This window comes from Ictidomys tridecemlineatus, chromosome 13 (genome assembly GCF_052094955.1).
Source record: "Ictidomys tridecemlineatus isolate mIctTri1 chromosome 13, mIctTri1.hap1, whole genome shotgun sequence".
Lineage (NCBI taxonomy): Eukaryota > Metazoa > Chordata > Mammalia > Rodentia > Sciuridae > Ictidomys > Ictidomys tridecemlineatus.
In genome coordinates this window covers 89,568,218-89,592,131 of record NC_135489.1, presented here as the reverse complement: position 1 = coordinate 89,592,131, position 23,914 = coordinate 89,568,218, and the positions used below count along the sequence as shown (strand labels likewise).

The 23,914-nt window shown below is 41.4% G+C and overlaps 1 protein-coding gene and 1 long non-coding RNA gene across 7 annotated transcripts in view; one reads left to right on the top strand and one right to left on the bottom strand.

Moving 5' to 3' along the window:
- Nucleotides 1-19,496, bottom strand: part of LOC110599075 (zinc finger protein 519-like) — a 57,630-nt gene extending 38,134 nt beyond the window's left edge. For 4 of the 6 annotated variants that reach the window (XR_013429852.1, XR_013429853.1, XR_013429854.1 and 1 more), the window contains exon 1: nt 19,374-19,496. Coding sequence is in view for 1 of the 6 variants with exons in the window: in XM_078030474.1 (XP_077886600.1) it covers nt 19,374-19,376 (3 nt within the window). In the remaining 5 variants the exon portion in view is untranslated. The remainder of the gene's footprint in view (nt 1-19,373) is intronic. The other 2 variants (XR_013429855.1, XR_013429856.1) reach the window with 2 other exon arrangements.
- LOC144369978 (uncharacterized) lies at nt 1,815-4,085 on the top strand. The gene is made up of 2 exons (XR_013429858.1): nt 1,815-2,118; nt 3,727-4,085. It is a non-coding gene; the product is annotated as an uncharacterized LOC144369978 (long non-coding RNA).
- Nucleotides 19,497-23,914: the final 4,418 nt, after the last annotated feature.

The following is a 23,914-nucleotide window of genomic DNA, read 5'->3' as shown; positions in this document are numbered from 1 at the left end:
GTTAAGACTCTATGTGAATGAGAAACAAGGTACAGATGCTAAAGTTCTCTTACACACACTGGAGGTATACTGCAACCAGTAGCCTGTGTGTGGGAACAGCTTGACCACACCATGAAAGGAGGGTCCTGTGGGGTGTGACTGAAGTCAGTGATTTACCACAAGAGGCTGAGAAACCCACTCGGACAATCCATCACTGGGTCTGTTGCTCACCAAGTCCTATCCTACTAAAACAGAAGGATGGGTGTCAGCTGACTGCTGGGAGGGTAGGGAGATTCCAGGCCATCCTTTTCGACAATCTAAATGTCAACTTCAAGAGAAACTGTGTCACCTTAAATCAAACAAACCTGTTGCCAGCAGATGACAATGGACCAATACAATGTGACTGCTCAGAAAGCTTGGAGACTCTTTGGCAAGTTGGACTTTTGATTGATTAGCTGAGCCAGACTGAAGGGTCTTCACTAATGAAAGCAAGTTCACAGGCAATGGCCAGTGGATATCTGGGTATTCTGCAGTCATGGCACATGACTCTGCTGCTACCAACATCAGCCCAGAAAACCAAGCTAAGTTCTCTCACATGAGCTCTGACTGACCAAAGGAAAGAAGGTAAGCATTTACACTGACTCAAAACATGCCTCCAAGATGGTACATGCACATGGAGACACCTGGAAAGAAAGAGCACTCCTCACAGCTGAGAAGAGGACACTAAGGATGCCCTTGAAAATATTGTCAATAATACAGGCTGTCCACCCCATAGCAGGTGGTGATCCTGCACTATCCTGCCTTGAGACAACTGATACCTGTGTGGCCAGGAGAAATCAGGCTGCTGACAGGGCAGTCAAAAGTGTTAGGAAGGACAAACTTCTTTATCAGGGCCCTAGCACCTCAGCTTGTAGCAAACCAATTCCAAATCTGTTTATACTGAGGATAATGAGAAAAGGGGCAAATAATGGAGTTGGGACTCTGGGACAACAGTGCCAGGTGCAGACAAAAATCGCATAGGCTCACCCTTCTTCCTGAAGCACCCTCTGTTCTTGATCAAACACTCCAAGGAGAGTGCTACTAGGGGAAGGGTGTCAGTTTCATCAAGCCCACTTGTGAGGGCCACGCCTCCAGTGGACTGTTCAGCAAGTGATTCAGAACTGTGTCTTCTGCGCTCAAACAATTCAAAGTCTAATACACACTTAGGGTATAAAAACATAGCCTTCTGATGACTGACAAGCATACTTTACCCAAATGCCCATTCATAGGAACTTATAAATATTTGCTTGTACCCATAGATATCTTCTCTGTGAGTCAGGCTGATTCTACTAGAACAGAAAAGACTTCAGAAAACTAGAGTCCTCTTAAAGGAGCTGATCCCAAGTTATGGGCTCCCCTCAATACAAACTAACAAGGACTATCTTTCATTGCAGAACTGACCTATGAGTGAGCAAAATATTGCATATATAATGGAAATATGTATTCTGGAGATCCCAATCTGTAGGAAAACAGAAACCATCAACCATACCTTAAAAAAGACAGTGGCTAAAATATGCCAAGAAACCCACCTGCTGTGAGATAGGTGTTTGCCAAATGCTCTCCTCAAAAGGGTTTCACAGCACAAGGATCAAATTGAGTATGGGGTGTGGTGCTGAGTCAAGGTGTCTGACTAACTTGTGGTCGTGGTGCGCTTGTGCTAGTATTCCTCCATATGAAAATATAGGGTTAACATTTCCCTGTGCACAAGTACAGGGTTAACATTTCCCAGTTGCTATGGCAATGCTGGCCCTTGGTCTCTCTGGGAAAATATCCAGAAATGCCAGTTTTAACCTTGAGTCACAGACACTGGCTTCTAAGAACAGAGGATTCTGAACACAGCATGGTAACCATAATGTTTTGCCGTGCTGTAACCTTCAAGCCTGCCTGTTGTTTCCAGAAACTTTCTCACAATCAACCTTCTGATGATAAAACCATACAATAAATGTGTACAGCCAGCTCTGGATCATTGTTCTCAACCAGAGGGCAGCTTCCCACCTGAAGCCACCTTTCTCTCTAAATGTTTGTCTTTTCTTAATCCCCATCACCCCTCGCTGGGTGGCAGTTGGTACCCAAACAGGGACCTGGACACAGGGAACTTTGGTGAGTAGTTCAGGGGACAATCCTGGGGGATGGAATCATTTAAATAAAGGTATGGAGTGTGATTATATAGTCAGATGTAAAATAAGGAATACACAGGATCCAAAGAGAGGGATGTCTTGTTCAGAGGCCAATTTTCCTAGGGTTAACTCTGAAATACATTTAAAATATTCTTTTTACTAAATCCTAAAAAGGACATGAATATGCTGATCTAATAGCCATCAAGAAGAAATGGCTGTCTGTCTGTCTGAACCTTTGCTTTTAGTGTCTGCATAGCTGTTAAATTTTACATCTGGCATTTCCAGCTGTACAGGACTGCCCTATAATTAAGTCAAAATACAAATGTCAGATAGGCTCTATTTAAATTTCTATCAGGTTAAATCTAATAAAGATTTTAATAAACATCTATAACATTGCCTCCTATGTGTGGAGCTCCACTTACAAAATATTCCCTGTTTTGTGTATGTGTGTACACCTGTGTATTGTTGTGTCTACATATGTCCTTATGCCCATATCTCATGTACATAGGATCAAATTAGACAGAGATAAATGAGTCCTCAAAAATTAAAATTTGAATAAGAAATGGATCCAAACACTTTTTAGTTTATATGATTTTTTTTAAAAAGGTTCAATTTGGATTGGGTAAATAGATAAAAAATAAAGATGTCTTTAAAATTACTAGCTCGCATTTTTCTAGGTGTTCATGCAATTACTAAAGTGTTTGTTTCTATAAACTGTCTCAGATGTCATATCCATTACATCTAGGATTTTTCTTCAACAGGAAAGAGATGACTAATACTGTTAACTACATTTGTTTGACATAGTGGTTTTACAGTTAAAAATAAGTAAATCAGAATTAATATAAATGAGATTAATTCTCCTAGAATTAAAGTAGACATCTGATTAATTTACAGATTCAAAGTGCTAAATATCAACTACTAAATATGAAATTTAGTACACTTAAACTCCATGAGGTAGCATATTTAAATATTATGTTTGTTTACATAAATTGGTAAATGGAAAAAGGTTTGAGATTGCTTTGTTTATGTATCTTCACTAAAAACAAGGTTAAGTCTTAAGATTCTATCATGTGTGATTTATATACTGTTTAATCAGCTTTTTCACTGCTGTGGCTAAAGGATCTGACCAGAACAATTTAGGGAAGAAAGGTTAGTTAAGGGCTCCGGGTTTCAGAGGTCTTAATTCATAGCAGGCTGGCTCCATTGCTTGTTGTAGAAGAGTGTGGCAGAAAGAAGCAGTTCATATGAGAACCAGAAAGCAGAGAAAGAATCTACTCTCCAGATACAAAATAAAAAATAGTATTTCCAGACAGTTAAAAAAATGGGACTTCTTGATGATATGCCTAAGCTTTCCATGGAAAATCCAGGAATACCTTACTGTCCTAGTCATACAATAGAATTGAATGCCTTTCCTAAATGGGAGGATTGTGCCAAGATTATGTCAGTACACATAATGTCTCTAGCAGTAGTGGATTCATTCTGAATTGGTCTCAGAGATTTTATATATATATAAAAATATAAAATATATAATATATATATAAAAATATAAAATATAAATATATATATATATAAATATATATATTTATTTTAGTTTTCGACAGACACAACATCTTTGTATGTGGTGCTGAGGATCGAACCCGGACTGCACACATGCCAGACGAGCACGCTACTGCTTGAGCCACATCCCCAGCCCAGCTGGTCTCAGAGATTTGATAAGGGGCACCCACATCAAAAAATTATGACTTTTTGAGGATTTGTGAGTCATGTTCTGACCTTCAGTGATGGTGGCATACAAAGATATCTGTGGCATTTGATAGCCATGTTAGATTTTATCAATTACACTGGCAACTCTCAAACTGATCTGGTGGATCCCATATGGCTTGCTGAACAAATACTTAATGATTTAAATGGTTTTAATCCTTGGAATATATTAAAACATATAATATGGTATACTTTTGGAATTATGTGTTTGCTACTAATTCTTTTTTGTATTATTACAACCGGATGCCACATGCTCTGAGGAGAAATCTGATAGCTTCAAACAAAACCACATCATTTGCATGTCAAAAATACAAAAGGGGAAGAGATATGGAGAACAGTGATAAGAATTAAGGTGTCTGATTACTTTGTAATCAGAACTTTGTGGTTGTGGTGCACATGGGCTGGGATTCCCCTTATGAAAATACAGGGTTAAGATTTCCCAGTTGCTGTGGCAATGCTGGCCCTTGGGATTCTGAACACAGAGAGGTAACCCTAATGTCTCACCCATTCTGTAACCTCCAAGCCTGCTTGCTTTCCAGAAACTTTCTTACAAATAACCTTCTGATAATAAAACCTGTCTAATAAATGTGTGCAGCCAGCTCTGGATCATTGTTCTCAATCAGAGGACAGCTTCCAACCTGATCCCACCTTTCTATCAACATGTTTGTGCTTTTCTTAATCCCCCATCACCTCTTGTGGGTTTCTGAATTAATGGCTATACAGGTCAAAGCAATTGAACCCACAAAGAAATAGCGTATTAGAGACCCTTCCTTGTACCATGTTCAGAGAAGGGAAATTTTGGCAATAGTAAAATAAAAATTAAAAACAAAACCTCAGTTAAAACAATGAACAATGATCAGTCCAACAGGAACTGCTCTACAAGAGTCTGCTTCTTCCAGGTTACCACCAAGGCTGGAATTTCCTCTTCATCCTTTCTAGAAAAAATCCAAAAGAAAAAGATACAACAGAGAAAACCCTTCCATTCTAGGAACTCCTTCATCACCCAGTTTAAGCCTGAAGCAGCTTAGAAATGTAGTCAGCCATTTGTCCATAAAAATTGACAGTGGACGAAATGTATCAGGGCTTTCCACTCCATGATTTGAACATAATCCTTGCTGCTCTGTCACTGTGGTTTATTTTGAAATGGACTTCTTTTCTTTCTCCCTCCCTTCCTAACCATGGGAAGAGCAAGATTCACCTTCCTGCCCTTGGCTAATTATCTTTCCTTCAGCTCCTGCACCATGGGAATGAAGAAATCAAGATTTTAGGGATGAAGGGAAGGGAGGTGGGGTAGGAAAAGGGAAGAGAGTGATATGACTATATCAGTGAATCTCACTATCACGTATATCCATAAGAACGGGGTCCTAACTAGAATAAGATATATTCCATGCTTGTACAATTATATCACAATGAATTCTACTGTCATGTACAACTAAAAATAACCAAGTTTTTTAAAAAAAGTTCAGGTTTGGCACTAGAAAATCTAAGAAATTGCAGCCCCCCAAGGATACAACTCCTGACAGGGCACATGTGGTCTTAGAACCTCATTGTGAGGCCTTGGTTCCCCAGGGCAGTTATAATTACAGCCTCTAGAAACAAAGGAGTCCCCTGTATTTCTCCTTTGCTCTCAAAGCAACAAAACTTTTTCCATTTTCTCAGAACCTTTTTCTTATCATTGGATCAGCATTGGGGACAAGGACAGAAAGCAGGTCATTCTCTGCCTAACATTTGAGATCTTACTTTCCCAGTAATTCAAAGCATCTTTAAAATAAAGTTACTTGTTACCCAAATCTGACTTTGGCACATTTGACAGTATAGAAATAGCCCCACAATACCAAAAATCATACCTTCAGAAAGGCCATCCAATTCCCTGTTCCACAAAGTCAGAAACATACCTAGTTCTGGATCCCCAGTCTCCTGGTGCTCTGTGCCCATAGTGTATGAGACCCTTCCACAGGGGTGGGAGCAGAATGTGATAGCAGCAGGGGAGCCTCACAGAAAGAACTGGGCCTTCAACGGTATCACTTATAGGCTCAGAACTTTCGCCTTGGTTTATGCATTTTTCAAAAGTAAAATCCACCGATATCTTGCCTCTTAGAAAACATTTTTATATCTTTAAAATATTACTGATAGGGGTTGGGGTGTGGCTCAGTGGTAGAGCACTTGCCTCACATGTGTGAGGCATTGGATTTGATCCTTGGCACTATATTTTAAAACATTTTTAAAGTATTAAGCTTAAAATTTTAAATAAACTTAAATATAAATAAAAATATTTTTAAAAACTGATAAAATACATAGTTTATAAAAAATGAGGATGAAATTAGTGAACATCTATTTTTTTAAATTGATAAACCCAGAGAAGGGCACTGCTGACTCAAGGGTCAAGTCAGGTTATCCGACCAAATGGGAAATTCTCCCATAAACATCCAGCTCACGTAAGGACTGGATGACCTTCCCCACCATGTGGCATTGTCCTGTGCCCTTGTATCTGCATGAAGTGAGTTTTGCCTTGGAAACATCCATAAGAATTCACTGGATAATCTTCTGAGTTCTCTAGAATAGTTTAATCTCCTTTCACAACTCTGAGGACCTAGAGAAAAGGATCACCTTTGACTTTCTCTTCAATACTAGACCAAAAATGTGTCTGCAAGGATTAGAAACTAGAGTTGGGGGAAGATAATCCTAATGTCCAATCCATGATCTACTTTGATGAAACCTCTGCCAAAACATTCCTATGCTCCCCAGATTACTCAGTTGCTAGTACAAGAGGCTCCATTCCAAAAACTCAAGCTGCTCTGTAGGAGGAGGTGACTGAACAGGGGCTGATATCCTCTAGGAACACTGAGACACGGCAGCTACTGGAACCTGTGTCAGTCTCCTGCAGGTCTTAATGGAGAACTAGGAAAAGATACAGCAGTGACCGAGGACATATCATCCTATCATGTTTCCTAAGGGGAGACTCAAAAAGACATTCCAATAGGGCATCTGTGCCTCAGAAAGATAAATGGAGAAGAGATAAAAAGATGTTTTATAACTGAATGTCAGGTGATTATTCCCTGAATTCCTGTTATGTGGATAATCATAAACAACAACAACAAAAAATTTTTAAAATGCCATGAATAACTTAGTGAAAATGAATTAAAATACTTTACCACTTAAAATGTAGCATGGGTACATGTTTAATTATGTAATGAATTGGAAGGAGGAATACAGCATTTAGAAAGACCATGCTTTCCACAGACTTGGGAAACAGTACAAAATAGGTGACCTCTGGGTTGGAACGAGTGACAAGGATTGCTACAGACCACAGATGCTCCCAAAAGAAATCTTCTACATAAGTCAGGATTCTCCCATGATGACCATCCCTGTGTTCATGACCCATTTTGAGTCAGTGTAAGGTATAGGCAAGGAGCCACACAGAGGGCTCTAGATCTCTCCAAGGTATCCAATCAGGAACAGAGTGAAGCAATCATGTGGGCCAGAAAGAACAGATATCAAGCTATACCTGTGCTGGAATGGAATTCACAGATTTAATACCTAACCTTAGGCCAAGCTGCTTCAAACCAACCCTGAGCCCCTGTTACACCACACCTAACCCTGGAGACTTATCATTTCCTGACTCCTGCTGTGTCCAGGCAACCTCTCTACAAATGCTCCAGCACTTGAAACATCAGAGTGACAAGGCCTGTGACACAGACACCCAGACCTCAGGGAACCTGAAGATGGATTCAGAGCTTTGCTTGAGCCAGAGACAAAAATCTTTCAGATTAGGAAGTCTTATCTGCCTTTTATCCCTTTACCCCTCTTATCTACCTGTGCCTCTGACTGGCTAATTCTCATCCCATCATCCCTGAGTGGACAAAGCTCCAGGCTCAGATTCCTCTGGACCTGAGTGACAGGTGAAAAAATTCAAAGCCTGGTAACAGAACACAAGATTGACAGGTTCCTGGCTACAACCCTTTTCAGAGAGAGCTTCCTACCTTGAGGAATAGCTGACCTTGCAAAGAAAACATTTGAATTTCACCTGGAATATACAGTTGTATCAATTTATCAATATCAATAATGTACATTCATAAATGTAAATAATCAAAGAGCAAGCAACCCATATATCCAACAGCAGATTACCTAATAACTGCTAGGGATGGAAGTACAGACTAGAATCCCAGGAATTCTGGAGGCTTAGGAGAATTAAGTATGAGCCAGTTTAAGGATTATCTGCCTCAAAAATGAAAAATAAAAGGTCTGGAGATGTTGTTCAGTGGTAGAGTACACCTGGATTCAGCTGCAGTCCTGCCGAAGGCACAACCATAATCATAACTGATGACTAAAATTCGGTATGTCCACACACTGGAATTTTACTCAGTAAGAGTTTAATTAGAGTACTAAAATATCATAGAGATGGCCTTGAAAACATGGTAAGGGAAAGAAATCAGAGGAACTGGCCACACAGAGCAGAGGTCAAATTATCTAAACTTTTAAGACAAAGCCAAGGCATGGAAAGAAAATCCATCTGATGAACATCACACCCCAGTGTGTGTGTGGGGGGGCAGAGAAATCAGGATCGTGCTGGAAGGCGCTGGGTGTTTAATCTGTAACACAGGGAGCTAGAGAGCTGTGGAGCTGGAGAGCTGTGGTTGCTCACAACACAGTGAATGCTCTAAGTGCTGCCGAATCGAATCATGCCCCTAAACATGGTCACAATGGTAACCTGAAAAAGACAGACACTGATCCAGGAGGCACAGAGTATTTGTATTCTAAATAGCAAATATATACAAATATATTCAGAGCAGTGAGCCACAGCCAATAAAAAGGGAAACAGAACGCCAGAGACTGGATGGGTGACGAAGATCACTTCCATAATGAGGGGCGCTATGTGCATTTGCCATGGCTCCAGACTTGATCCTCAGGGAACTGATGCTCTTTTCTTCCTATGGATGATTGATGTGTATCAGAGAAACACGTCCCAATAGCCACGAGTACTGGATATGCGTCAAGTGTTTCCCATACAGACCCAGCTAAATGTGATTAGGTCTGTATTTCAATACAGCCATATCTATGTTTATAGAAGCACAATTCACAATAGCCAAACCATGGAAGCAGTTCATGTGCCCATTAATAGATACAAACACACACCCTGGAGTTTTACTCAGCTATAAAGAATAATTAAATAATGACACCTGCCAGGACATGGATGGAAAAGGAGAACATCATGCTAAGTGAAATAAATCAGGCTCAGAAGAAAAAGGGTCAGAGGTTTTCTCTCACGCACGACAGCCAGAGCAAAGCAAGGAGGAAAGGGGGCTGGAGATCTTAGATACAGGGAAGGCTGGAAGGAGCGTGAGGGAGGGGGAAGAGGGACAGAAAAGGAGAGAAACGGGGAATGGATTTAACACAATCATATTGTGTGCATATGTAATACCATAAATTCCACCTTTATTTACATGTAGAAAGCACCCAGCAAAAAGTAAGTAAATGAGTGAAAGGAAGATCAGTAGAGCAGACAGGAGGATGTTGGGAGGGAGCATAGAAAGGGAAAGGGGCAATGAGACTGAAAGGGAGTAGATGGAATCCCACCATGTATGATTTTGTCAAAATAACCCAACTACTGTGTGTAACTATGATGCTCTAATAACATAAAGCTCTTCCTTTACTTTGTGCGTTGGGAATTCAACCTGGGTTCTTGCACAAGCCAGGCAACCTCTCCACCATGGGGCCGCATCCCCAGCACAAAAGTAGGTTTCTAATCTTGATCATTTCTTTTGGAAGATCACCTAATGTCACTCTCATATTTATTGTTTTATAACATTTATTATTGTTCAAATAAACTTTTCTCATATCTTAAGTAGCATTCTATTATAATTATTATCATGATAATTATTATTATTTTCTTGACACCTGCTGAGTAGGAAGTGACTTCCTCAAATCCGTGCAATGACATGCAATTTCCATTCTTGAGATTTGTTATCTGGTAAACCTGGCCTTACAGAAATAATTGGTAAGTTTTTCTTCTTATATTTTTAGAAGTGATCATGAATTATTGTTAGTGCTTCATTATTGAAAGTTTGGCAGAAATCACCAGTGAAGGCATTTTTTTTTTCCTTTTATGTTGTTCTTGTTTAGGGTATTGTTGGCTGGCTGCCTTTGGACTAGGTTTTGACTCTGAAGCCCAGGTTCAAATCATCATTCCGTTTAAGCCTCACAAGTGGCTGGGACTACTGGCATGCACACCCAGGACCAGGTGTTAGCCTCTTTTTAAAAAATATTTATTTATTTATTTAATTTTTAGTTTTAGGCGGACCCAACATCTTTGTATGTGGTGCTGAGGATTGAACCCGGACCACATGCATGCCAGGCGAGCGCGCTACCACTTGAGCCACATTCCCAGCCCCAGCTGTTAGCCTCTTAAAGGGATATTTGTAATTAAGTTAAATTTTATTTTGTAGGTCTATTTTCTATTTGGTCACAACAAGGTCTATGAATGTATCCTATTTAATCTTATTGTAAATTTCAAAATCCATGGCTATCTAGGAATTTATACATAAGAAGTTATCTTCCAATTTCTAGGTTTTCATGCAATTAAGATGGAATGAGGAAGAACAGCAGGGCCTGGCATTTTGTGAACTGACAATGTCTCAGGATGCCCAGTGTAGGATGGAGAATACACACTATTTAGCACTCATACTTCTGTTTGACGTTAAAACAACTTACAACTAAAGTATTTTTTAGATAATTAATGATGCTGAAAAGTGTTTCTATACATTCATACATTTGTTTAAGTTTTAGGGAAATGTCTATTTAGGCATTTTGCCATATTTAAATTAGGTTATTAGTCTTTTCCCCTTTTTTTCTTTTTTGATGAGTTGTAGGATTTTCATATATTTTTGATATTTAATTTTTCTCAAATATGTGACAACCAAACATTTTCTCCAATTCAGTCTACTTTTACATTTTAATGATGGATTTCTTTGCTGTACAGAAGCATTTTTGGCTTTATATGGACTCGCTTGTTTATTTTGTTTCTCTTCATTCTTCATCCTACCCAAAACTACTGCCAACACCAATGTCAAAGAATTTCTCCCATTTTCTTCTGGAAGTTTTATGGTTTCAGTTTATATCACAGTGAGATATCACCACATTCTTGTTAGGATGGCTTTTATCAAAATGACAGTAGGTACCGTACACTGCAGAGGATGTGCAGAAAAGGAAACTTGGACTCTCTTGCCAGGAATATAAACTGGTATGGACATCATGGAAAACACCATGGGGGATTTTCAAAAAGTAAAACTAGAAATACCACATGATCCAGATGTTTTCCTGAGCATATGCCTGTGTTACTCAAGGTCCTTCAGAAAAACAGAATCAGTAAAATCTACACGTATACATGTGCATATAGAAGGGGACTCGTCAGATGGATTCACATGATCATAGGATGAACAGTCCTAAAACCATTGCCTTCAGGCTGCAAAACTGGGGAACTGGTAAGATTCAGTCCAAGAGGCAGAACACTGAGGTGGAAAGACCCCCGCAGAGCCAATGGTGCAAGTCCACATTCAAAGGCTGAAGAATCTGAAGTCAGGTGTCCACAGGTAAAGCTATCAGGAAAAAAGCACCCTTCAAGCTTGGAGCCTCTTGACAGGTCTTCCCACTGCTCTCTGACCCAATCATCAGGAAACAGACTCACACATGCCCCCACAGGTATTCTAGAGCAATTGTTAGGCAAACCTCAATCTACTCTTGCTGACAGCCCAAATTAGCCATTGCAATAATTTAAGGAAATGAAATCCACCTTTAGGAACTCTCACGTTCATTGCAACATTATCCACAATAGCTATTTCATGAAAACAACCTATATGTCCATTAAAGAATAACTGAATGAGAAAATTAGGGTATCTCTTTTATATAAACATACATATATAATCTTTTTCAGTTTTTAAAAATTATTTTGAGGCAGGATCTTTTTAAAATATTTTTGGGGGGTTGTAGATAGACACAATACCTTCATTTTATTTATTTATTTTTATATGGTGCTGAGGATTGAACCCAGAGCCTCACACATGCCAGGAAAGCACTCTACCACTGAGCCACAGCCCCAGTCCCGAGACAGGGTCTCCTAAGATGGAGAGGGTCTTGCTAAAATGCTGAGGCTGGCTTCAAACTCATGACCCTCCCCCCTCAGCCTTCTAAGCCCCTGGTATTACAAAAGGTATGTACCCCCACACCTGGCTTATCATTCAGGCTTTGAAAGAAAAATGCAGAAGCTGTAGTTGGGAGTACTGGCAAAAGTTGAAGGCCAGCCTTAGTAATTTAGCAAGATACTGCCTTAAAAGTGAAAAATAAAAATTTTATCTCATTGGGAAAGCAACCCTGGATTCAATCCCCAGCAATAAAAGAATATTCTACCATTTGCAATATATGGATAAAGCTGGAGGAGTTCATTCCTAGTGAAAAGATACAGACACAGAAAGAAGTCCATTGCAGACTCGGTGTGGAATCTGGGGTGGAGGGAAGATGAACACAGACAGAGAGAGAGAGAGTGGTGGCTGTAGAGCACCAAGTTAATAATACTGGGTCATATACTGCAAGTTCCCAAGGACAGTAATGTCTCAGGTGTTCTTACTACAGAATGAAGTAATTATGTGAGATTATGGGTCTTATTCACACATGTCAATTGTACACATTAATGGGATTCAGTGTGATACGTTCATATATGCATATGCATGTATTGATAATATTCAATTATTATCAATATTATCAATACCCTCGATGCCCCAGCACCCTCCCCAGCCACAGTGATCAATATTCTACCTTCACATAAACTTAAATTTAAGTTATCATGTATGAGATGTGATACTTTGTGTGGTTTTCTTCACTTAGCATTACATCATCCAATTTCAACTATTTTGCTTAACATTATAGGGTTTATTTTTATTCATTTTCGGATAATATACCATTGTGAATATATAACATAATTTCTGATGGATACACTAAACTGCTTAACCCCACTGATTTTTTACTTTATATGCATTGCTAAACACACTGTTATACAACTCGGATTTATACCACAAAGGAAAGAAACACCAACAAAAGATGCTATGCTCCTTGGCCTGGTTTTAACAAACTGAAAAGAAGCAATCCAAAGCATGGACTAAGATCCAGGTCTCTGTTGCTCTAAATGTGTTAACAAAAAGATAAAAAAATGCTAATTCTCTTTAATCCTGACACACATTAATTTGGGAGTGTCCAATAGATTATATTACACACACTCACATACACAGACAGACAGACAGACACACACACACACACACACACACTGCTTTCATGCAAAAGAGATAAAACATTAGGGTGATAGGAGATGGTGATTCAAAATATTGTTGCACTTTTATACTCTCAGTGCTCCAATTATTTGGCACACTACTCCCAAGTTCATTCATCCATCAATTTATCTATAACTGAAATCTTATTATTGTTCTTATTTGTGTGTGACAGAGAAAGACAGATACAGAGATAGACTATCATTTCTTTGCTGGTTTCTGCCACAAGCTAGGCAAGAAGTTCTGCCTTGGTGGTGCCTGGAGGGCCACGGACGCTGACATTTCCCATCAAGCAGGTGCATCTAGAGCAGAGCTGATGTGCACTTGGGTGGTGGAACGGGAGTGAGTGATGTCTGTGGGTTTGTGGGTGGGGGTGATGGTCAGGAGCTTAGACTAAGTCCTATTCCTGATCACCAAACACACCCACAGCCTTGCGTCCATTCCTGTGTATCTCCTACCACCCTGCAGTTGGACCTCGAGGACTACTCATACCCAGATAGCTCAGCATTGAGTTTTCTCAGAGTCCTCTTTCTCACACTTTGAAACACCTAGTCCCCCTTCCTCTTTCCATGTCCCAAACAATTATTTTTATAATGTCTGGGGAACCTTTAAATACTTAATAACTGTATTTGAAATAGTACTTGGCTTTCCATTTCTTAGGCTATGGAGAGCCATTCCCTCTCTTTGTGGCCGCCATCTTCCACCCTCAGGAATAGAGATAGTAACACACATTTGCAAGTCTACATCTCATCCTGAGCCAACTTATAATAATATCAAAATCAAGAATGCAATCCCTGCCGGGAGTGGTGGCACACACATGTAATCCCAGCTGCCTGGGAGGCTGAGTCTGGAGGATCACAACTTTGAGTCCAGCCTCAGTAACTTAGTGAGATGCTGTCTCAAAATAAAGATATGGTAAGAATCTCAGCCAAACTCTAGTCCCTACAAGTCAGAAACCAAGAGAACAAGAAAACAAGCTGCCATAAACACATTTCCAGACACAAGAGGTGACAGAATCACTAGCCAGGGGAACTTTTTGTTCCCCATCCAGAAGATAGAGTCAGGAAAGAAATCCATCAATCTCCAAAACTAAAAACAGTATCATCAGGAAATTATGAAAGCATCAGACCTTTCCTTATGTAGATCAGGGTTGTTTACTGCAAATAAAAAAAAAAATTCACTGTTAGCTATAGAATGTTTCTTCAGGAACAAATTCTGAGATTTAGTGTAAAGCAATGAGGGAAATGTTCCTCATAGTACAACACAGAACATATTAATACTTTAGATTGAAGAAGTTGTATGACAAAAGTGTTGCTGTTTCTGACAATAAGATCTAATCTCCAAAAATATTCTGCAAAAGATGTACATGGCTTTGACGACCACTAGTCAGCTTTATCATCTACCATGTGAGCATCTGGCAACACGGTTAATTTAAATGGCAGAAAGAAACTTTCCTCCTGTGAAAGAAATCTTCAAAAATATTATTGCTAAAATAGTAGGAATTTATTTTCAGTTATGAATGTTTTAAGTATCCTGACAATGGACTAGTGTCACAGTCTCCTTCCACAGACTGTAAGAAAAAATCATTCTACCTTCTAGTGACTGCTGACACTGCTCACCTTAGGGTCACAAATGTTTCTCTTCTATTTGTTTTGACAGGGATTTAACCCCATGCATATTAAACCTGAGCTAGAGCCCCAGCCCTTGTTTTAAAATTTGGAGACAGGTCTTGCTGAGTTGCTGCAGATCTACCTAAGTCCCTGAGGTTGACCTTGAAATTGTAATCTTCCTGACTCTGCCTCCTGAGTCTTTGGGATTATAGGCATATGCCAATGTACCCAGTTAGAAAACAAATCCTTTAAACAGTTCATGGTAAAACAAAGTAAAAGTACTGTGCCATTTGAATCATAGCATGGGAAACCAATAGCTGATAATATTGTGGAGAGGGGACTTTGTCATTGGGAATGTGGAAAAGAAGCTGGAATTTTAGGAATTTATTGGCAGATGCACAAAGGTTTAAGATGGGAGACAGGGTTCTGGACTTGGCAATTTGCTTCCCATGCATTTAGAATATTCAGCAGGATTCAGGCAGGTGGCACATACTTATAATCCCAGCAACTCAGGAGACTTCAGTATCTATTCAAGGCTAAACCGAGAAACTTGGTGAGACACTGTCTCAAAAAAAAAAAGTACTGGGAAAGTAGCTCAGTGGTAAAGTACCTCTGCATTCAGTCCCTAGTCACTGCCCCCCACCCAAAAAAAAAAATAGAAAGGGAGAAAGAAAAGCAAGCTCAGCAGGAAGGAGGAACTGAGGATCCTGTAGACTACAGCCCCGATGCAGGAAAACAACACATGTAGTTGTGATTCTGATGATCATCCCACTACTCAGTCCCCACACAACCCGGGAATGTGCTAGAATGCTGACACTTAAGTGCCCAGATAGGGCTTCAGGTAGGGGCTGAAGACACTCTGCAGAGATAGGGCAGGGTCTCCACCACCGACATATGCCCCACTTTACTGTCCAGCTGGGAATCAGGGCTGACCTTCCCCAGAGCAGACCCAGCCCTACAGATCACAGAGACTACCACAGGGATTCCCACTCACGACTCATGACAGTCAGTGTGGCCAGTGGCCAGGAGCCTCGCTTCCTGTTTCAGGAGGCCACTGCACACTCACCATTCACTGGCTTTTGAGTGGCCCAGTTTTCTCCTTGTAGATCTTTAAGCACCTGCACAGCAGAGCAAAGAAGCCTCCCGAGCAAAGCAGCAGGAGCCTAGTGATGGCCACCAACACTGGCAGGCCCTGGAGCCACCCAGGGTGGCCAAGCCTGCCCTCTTCACTGGCTGTGTGCTGGACTGAACAGTGCTTACCTAAGGGCTCCTGAGGGACAGGGCTTAAGGCTTCACCCTCTCAGGCTGAGCCCAGTGAGTCTTCTGTCTGGGTGACAGATGACATTAAAAGCAAGAATGAATGGGGTCAGAATGACAGGTTCTTGGCTGCAGCTTTCTTTCTTCTTTTGAGGTGCTGGGAATTGAAATCCATAGCCTCAGGCCTCTGCTAACCAAGGGAAGGTTTTCTTGTAGTAATGGAATCCAGCCCAGCCAGGAGGATATTTGCCTTGAACATTGCATATAAGCTCCTTTCAATTTAGGGTTATAGATGTGTGTATATTAGTCATGAATGGAAATAGTATAATGACACTTCTTGTAAAATTTCACCTCCTTTGTCTGCTCTCTGCTCTTGTGAAGAGACAGATTGAACTTTGAACTGGGAGGCACCCACACAAAGCAGCAATGTTGAATGACGATATGTGAGGAACAAGGGTAATTTAAAAGTTTCCAGAGTTCCCAAATCCAGATGAAAGGATGCATGATTGATTGTCAAAAACATTCCAGGAAAAAAAAAGAAAGAAAGAAAAACCTTCAAGAAAGAGGAACAGTTGTTATTCATTTTGAGAAAAAAGGAAAAAGGTGGTTTACTGCTTTGCTAGCAAAGGAGAAACAGAAAACTCCTGGCCCAGAGCCTGTGATTCTCAGCAGGAACAGGAGGCTTTTAAAGAGGTGATTCAAAGGCTAAGTTCCATGTGTTCTCTGTTGGAGTTGCAATTCACTTGTTAATTTGGGAGACAGTCATTTCTGAGATCTTGTGGTACAACCAAAAAGTATGGATTATTTCCTTCCTGTCATGGGTAGTACTCAGGGACTGGTAAATCTACCTAAAATAGGAAAGAAAGGTAATCCTGTTTTCCCTGAGAATAGGGAGGGGGAGAGATCAGGGAGGAACAGGGAGAGAGGAAAAGAAGAAAGCATATCCATTTTAAAAATAAACTGCAGCGGCAGAGCAACAGGGGTTATACTCAAGCATAAAGTGGACCACTGTTGCATTTCCCCACTGTCAAATTCTGCATTCCATTTCTATGGAAAAATGGGCAATGACAAAAACTCCAAACTAGAAGCAGATATTTTAGGGAATGTGTCATTCACCAATTTACTTACCAGATGATTTGAGGAAATATATTCATTTTTCCGCAGCCACAGGGAAGAGAGATTTTCCTAATTTATTTTTCCTGTTAAAATTTCCAAAGATAAACCCTAGAATTTAATTTGAAATAGCCTCCAAAAACAGAACAGAGAAGGAACCTATAGTACACACTCAGGAGAAGAAAAAAGGCAAATAAACATTTTTAATGATTAAAAAAGCAAAATAAGTTTCTCCCTGAAATCTCTCTCCTGCCTCTTTGGATGGCTTTTCTTTTTTTAATTTTTAAAATATTTTTTAGTTACACATGGATACAATGTCTTTATTTTGCTTATTCATTTTTATGTGGTGCTGAGGATCCAACCCAGTGCCTCACATGTGAGAGGCAAGAGCTCTTGTCACTGAGTCACAACCCCAGACCTGGATGGATTTTCTTATCTTTGAGAAAACAAAACAAAACAAAATGCAGGGTACAGACTTGAACTGCCAATTATATAGGAGATATCTACAATAATCATACAAAAATCAACATCTTTGGACATTAGAAAAATGTAAAATAAAACCCATTGTAGACAACATTAAATAGTATAGAAGAAGATATGAAGCACATGAATTCTCATAAACTGAAGTTTAAGTTGTTATTATTTATTTGTGGAAAGTGTTTTACTATTGAAGATACCTGATACTCTCCCACCTTAGAGATTTAGGGAAATCACCATGACAACATGTAAGAACAACCATGTTCATCCAAACATGGGAAACCCAGGCAGGTGGTTTAGGAGAATGTACATTTTGGAAGAGAGAAATAAGGAACTGTGGGAAAAATGGTCACTAGGGGCCAGCCACATTCTTGCTTATATTATACTTGGTTTTAAAACGGTACAAAGTACCATGTTTAAATTGTATATTGGTATTACAAGCATGTCGTATTTCACATGTACACATGTTTGAATAGAAAAAAATTTAGAAACTATGAGAAAATAAAAATAAACAAAAGCGCGTGAAAGAATCACGGCATCCCATGTGTACATGTAACAAAACTCATCATTACAAAGATGAACATTTTTCAATCTATCTACAATATTTTCCCATCAAAGTTCTTGTGTCATAGTGAATTTCATTTTATGTGTATCTATGAAGCAGGAATCTAAAAATCTATGAATAAATAGAAGGATAACCAGGAGAGGGCGAATGTGGAAGGCAGGAGGAGAGGGAAAACGTAATTACTGGGGACTGAAATGGAGCAAATTATATTCCAAGCCTGATGGATTATGTCAAAATAAACCCCAATAGAACTATAACTGTAATGCACTGATAAAAAAAAAATTCAGCATGCTTTACTTTTAATAAAAGAATGCAAAGCACAAAGTCCTAAAACTCATCCACAGTTAAATATGTGTTAAGTAAGCCAAAAAGCTTTTTTAAAAAAAGTATATATTTTTTTTAGTTGTAGATGGACACAACACAATGCCTTTGTTTTTATGTGGTGCTGAGGATCGAACCCGGGTCCCGTCCGCGATAGGCGAGCGCTCTACCGTTGAGCCACAATCCCAGCCCCCAAAAAACTTTTGAATTACAAGAGCAAAACAAGTAGCTAACATTACCTGACACACGTATATTAGACATGAAGGAAAAAAAAAAAAAAGCAAGGAATCACAATATAAACAAGTCCATAAAGGAATCCAAATGTGTGTTAGAATTACATTCTTCATGACACTAGAAAGATCTCTATAAATGGAACCATAACACGGCCAACCTCAGCTACTTAGCTAGTCCCTGTCTCAAATAAATAAAGGTAAAGTACCAGGACGTAGCTCGGTGGTAAAGCACCCCTGCGATCAGCCTCCAGGACCAAAAAGAACCGGGAGAGGAAGCTGCTAGCCCAGGGGAAAGCCAGGTCCCTAGACCGCAGCTCTCCCGCAGGGAAACCCCTAGTGCAGGGCAACCCGGACGCCGTCCAACCTGTCAATCACCGCGTCCTCAGGGAAGAGGCCGGCGGCGGCCCGCGCTCACGCCAGAACCGACCTGCGGCCGGAGCCGGCTGCGCGGCGTCCCCGCCCGGCTGGCCCGTGGGACTCAGGCCCGCAGAGCCCGGGGGCTGCCGGAGTCCTGGCGGTCAGCTCCGCTCCCGCCGCAGCGGCACCCAGGGTCTCCCTCCCCAGGCCCCAGATGCCCCCCGCACACTCACCATTTCCTGGCACTCGCGAGCCAGGCTCAGAGTGCCCACAGGAGACCCTAGCCTGAGGGCAGGAATGGCGGAGTCCGGGAAAAGCGCCTCGGCCGGATTGCGGAGCCCGCCCCCTCCTTGCCGGCCGTGAGCAGGATTGGACAGCGCTCACTACTCTACGCGCTCCTTATTGGACACGGCTACAGACCGCGCCCCCTGAGTGTGAGCCCAGTGAGCCTGCCTTCTGAGTGACAGAAAAGGACAACCAATCCAGGCATGCATGAGGCCAGAATGACAGGCTGTGGCTTTCTTTTTCTTTTTCTTTTTTCTTTTTTTCCTTTGAGATCTGGAAAGGACACCCCAGAGCTCCAGGCTGCAGTGATTTTAAGGGATAATTTCCTCCCAGAAGTGGGGTCAAGCCCCACCATCAGAACATTTGCACTTAAGCTTGCATATGAGGTCATCTCAACTTATGGATTGTATATGTTGCCACATTATCCATGAAAGAAAATAATATAATGACAGTTACTGTAAAATGTCATTTAACTTTTCTGCTCGCTAGTCTTGTGAGGAGACAGATTAAATTTTGAACTGGGAAGCAACCCCTTAAAGCAACGATATCCCATGAAAACCATATGCAAGGCACAGAATTTTTTCTAGTATTTATATCATAAAAGAAAAGAAACAGTTGAAATTGATTTTAATAACATAACCTGATATTTCAGAATATTAAAAGAAATACTACTAGTGAAGTTTATGTTATTTGGAACAACACCCTCAAATCTCTCTCCAGCGTATCTCAGTTCACAGCAGCCACGTTCCTGATTTGAGAGCCATGGGTGCCCTCCATTAGGGAGGTAAGGGGCCTGCTCTAACCCTCTATATGCTAGCATTAAGGGCTACAGTTGCTTACTAGTATTTCTTCTCAGGTCTAAAGACACAATGCCCTGAGTGAGAGCAGGGAGCTCCAACCAGGAAGTGTCCACTTGATGCTGGTCACAGGTTCTTTCCGATTGCAGAAATCAGACAGCAAACAAATGAAGATGAGATCCCAGGAGGTGAGGGGCACATACCCTGCAATCTGTCCCCAGCCTTGACTCCATTGTTTAAGTAATTTAAATGCAAACTTATAGTTTGGCAATTTGGCCTTAGACCTAATGGCCAGGCTGTGATATCTGTTTTCTCCTCTGGTCAGAGGCCCACGATGGTAAGCAGCTAGGCTGGTAATCCTGATGAGCTACATCTCATTCCAAAGCCAAAATACCTCCACCAGATCACAAGGTTTATTCTCTTCAGACTTGGAAAGTGACAATTATTCAAAAAAAAAACACAGAATCTGTGAGATATAGGTATAATATAGTATAGTGTATTACATATTATAACACATATAGAACCCTCTCATGTATCTGAGTCATCTTGGGGCTCCCATTCCAGGATCCGGGGAATCTGGTTCTGTTTACATCTAGAGAAAACATCAACTAGAATTAATCTCAACCCACCATTACACAACAAAATATAGGTTGACATTGAAAATGTGGTGCAGTTAATCAAGATTTATCAACTATAAAACAGGCTGATCTAGAGGGCTGTAAAATACCACCAAGTCCTGTGTTTTTAAAGCACAGATGGAAAGGCACTGTAGAGGTGAGCAGCTGAAACTTCTTTATTGGGAGAATAGCATGAAGGGAGGTCAAAGGGGGACATATAATGTTTTATGTCATCAGCTGAATTGTGTCCTCTCCCCAAATCTCATAGTGGATGTTCTAAGTACCAGTGCCTCAGACTGTGGCTCTATTTGAATATATGGCTCATGAAGACATGATCAGTGTTAATTCAGTTAGTTGGGGTGAGGGCTAATCCAATTAACACTTTGTCCTTATAAGAAGTAGCAATAAGGATACAGAGAAGCACAGGGAAATGTCATGCAAACATAGAAGAAGATGGCAATCTCCATGTCAAACATTGGCCTCAAAGGAAATCCTTCCAGCCAGCACCCTGATATGTAGCCTTGGGAATTAGGACAAATAAACTTCTGTCCTAAAACCCCATCTGTGGTATTGTCTTTTGATACCATATGGTACTGAGGCAGCCCACTAGGACACACATACTCTGTCCCTGCAGCATGTCTGAATGAAGATGCAGTTGAATCATGTCACATTCCACCAGCACTGAAAGGCTGAACTGCTGCAAGAAATGACATTTCTCACTGGAACATTATGAAGGCAGGTGAGGACACAGCTGCTGGCCTGATGGGGCTTTAGAGATTTGTTTTGTGGTGTGGCACAGTCCTGAAAAACTCAGAGAGTACTTTTACCTCAATTGTTTGTGCAACCCTCACTCCTCTTTGTCCCAACACTTTCCTGGCAAAGGTGTGAGTTTTTAAGTCTTGTAAAGGAGTGTAAGTACAGTGGAGGTGACTGGCACATGGGCTACCTGGGGCAGGTAGCTAAAACGAAAACAGTAGCCACAGGAAAGGAACATTCAGGGCCCAGTAAACATTGAAAATGATGTGAAAATGTTTTCTCTGTTATTTCTCCAAGTGTGCAATCTGGAGATTCACACCTATTCAGTTGCCAGAGGGAGGAATGCAGTCTAGATTTCTTGGGCAATGGGAATGCAGGTCACTCAAGTGGTCAAGTCCTCAGACAGAGACTGGAGGAGTCCCCATACTTGGCCATTTGTCCTGGCCTGTCCTAGAAATCTCCCGTTCCTGCCATGGAGACCCTTCCCCACTAGGCTCATCTAACCTCAGACCAGAGATACCATTGTTCATGGTGTGGTGAGCTTCCTCTTCCCCAAGGAGACAGAATTAACAAGGAGCTGCATGGAACTCGCAAAGAGATTGTCTTACATGTAGGCCAAAAATTAACGCCGACCATCCTGGCTGACTCCACAGGGGATACTTCCATTGAAAATCTTTATACCCAGATCAGGTAAATGTGAATATGTACATAGGCCTCCATCCAGTGGTGATGCTAGATCAGAATAAGGTCTCTGGATAAACATTTGTGTAGCAAAACTAGGATCCAATACTTAATATCCACCCTACCAGGAATGTCCAGTGGTGCAAACATGAACATTCTGCCAGTTTCAACATGAGATACCCTACTCCTGTCATTGCAGGTCACCTAGTCTCCCCCACCAGAGAGAGAGAGAGAGAGAGAGAGAGAGAGAGAGAGAGAGAGACAAAGGACTTCCCAGGGGTGGTCACAGGACTGGCCTGGAGTGGTCCTCTCTGGGCTGCTCTTTTACCCATGGGTGCCTCCTGATAAGCGGCCACAAGGGTGTTGTTTCAGGGCTGAGTCCACATGTGAAAATGCTCCCACTCTAAACTTTTTGGGCCTAGAGCCTTGGAAAGTTTGCACACATCAAGAAAACATCTTGCTCTGTTGTGCATCTCCCTTCACGTGAGCTGAATAGGGGACTGTCTCCAGAATGCATGTGCCTGGTCACCAGAGTTCTACGTTCTGTTGGGTCATAACACTAAAAAATTGAGGTCGCTTCCTCCAAGTGCAATGAGCTGGACCTCTTCCTGTACTAAGACCTCTCTAAAGTGTCCTTTGGATGCTGACTTGTCATCTGCTTCTCCATGCAAAATGGTACAAACAGAAATGGCCTTTCTGCCCCTTGGGAAGCTGCCAGTGTGACGCTGCCCACCTCGGTGGAGGCTCACAGCAGGCCTGGCAGGTGCCCTGGGGAAGACTCAGACCTCGATGGCAACATGAGAACCCGACTAAACTAAATCGAGTTTAGTCCATATCTTGAGTCCATGCTCTGTCTGGAGGCAGAAAACCGCCATCATCATAGAAGAGTAAAACCCACCATGTACCAATGTAAACCCAGCTGGGCCTGGGCTCCCTGGCTCAGTGCTGGGCCACTTTTGGAGAAAAATGCCTGCGACGGCCACATGATGGCAGCCTTGCACAAACCGAGGCCAACCTGAGTGCTCTCCCTGGTTCCACCAGTCACAGGGATCCCAGGCAGTGGGTGCAGGTACACCTGCCTTTCTAAAAAACCTCAGAGGCCCTGCCCAGCGTGCATCCTTAATTGCAGCTGGACACTCTGTACTTTACAAGAGAAAACACAGCATCAGAACTGCCAACCCCTGCCTGTCTTAATGAAACAGAACTGGTCTGTTTCAAAGGGAGCTGTGTGCTGCCTTGCTCCCCAAATTTCAGTGCTGCAAAAAGTCACATAGTACAGAGAAGACATATTGTAAAGAGGAGCTCAAGGGTCTCTGTGTTTAAGGAACAACGTGTGGCTTTCAGTGAGCCCAGGAAAGCTGATTCCAGAATTTCCTAACTTTGTAAATAACTCCATAGACTTGCCAATAAATAAATATGTAAAGACTCTGACTAATCCACTGAAATGCACCCTGCTTCTTTCTGCCCTAGTTAAATGTGGGAGGCCTTAAGACTCCTGTTCCCGAGATCCCTTCACATTGCATGATACAGCTGGGAGTTGGGTCCTTTCTGCTCCACTGTGCTGCACCCTGAACCTCTACCTTCCTCTCAGTCTCTGACACCTTTGACAGCCTCTACTGTGGGAGAGATTCAGAAAAT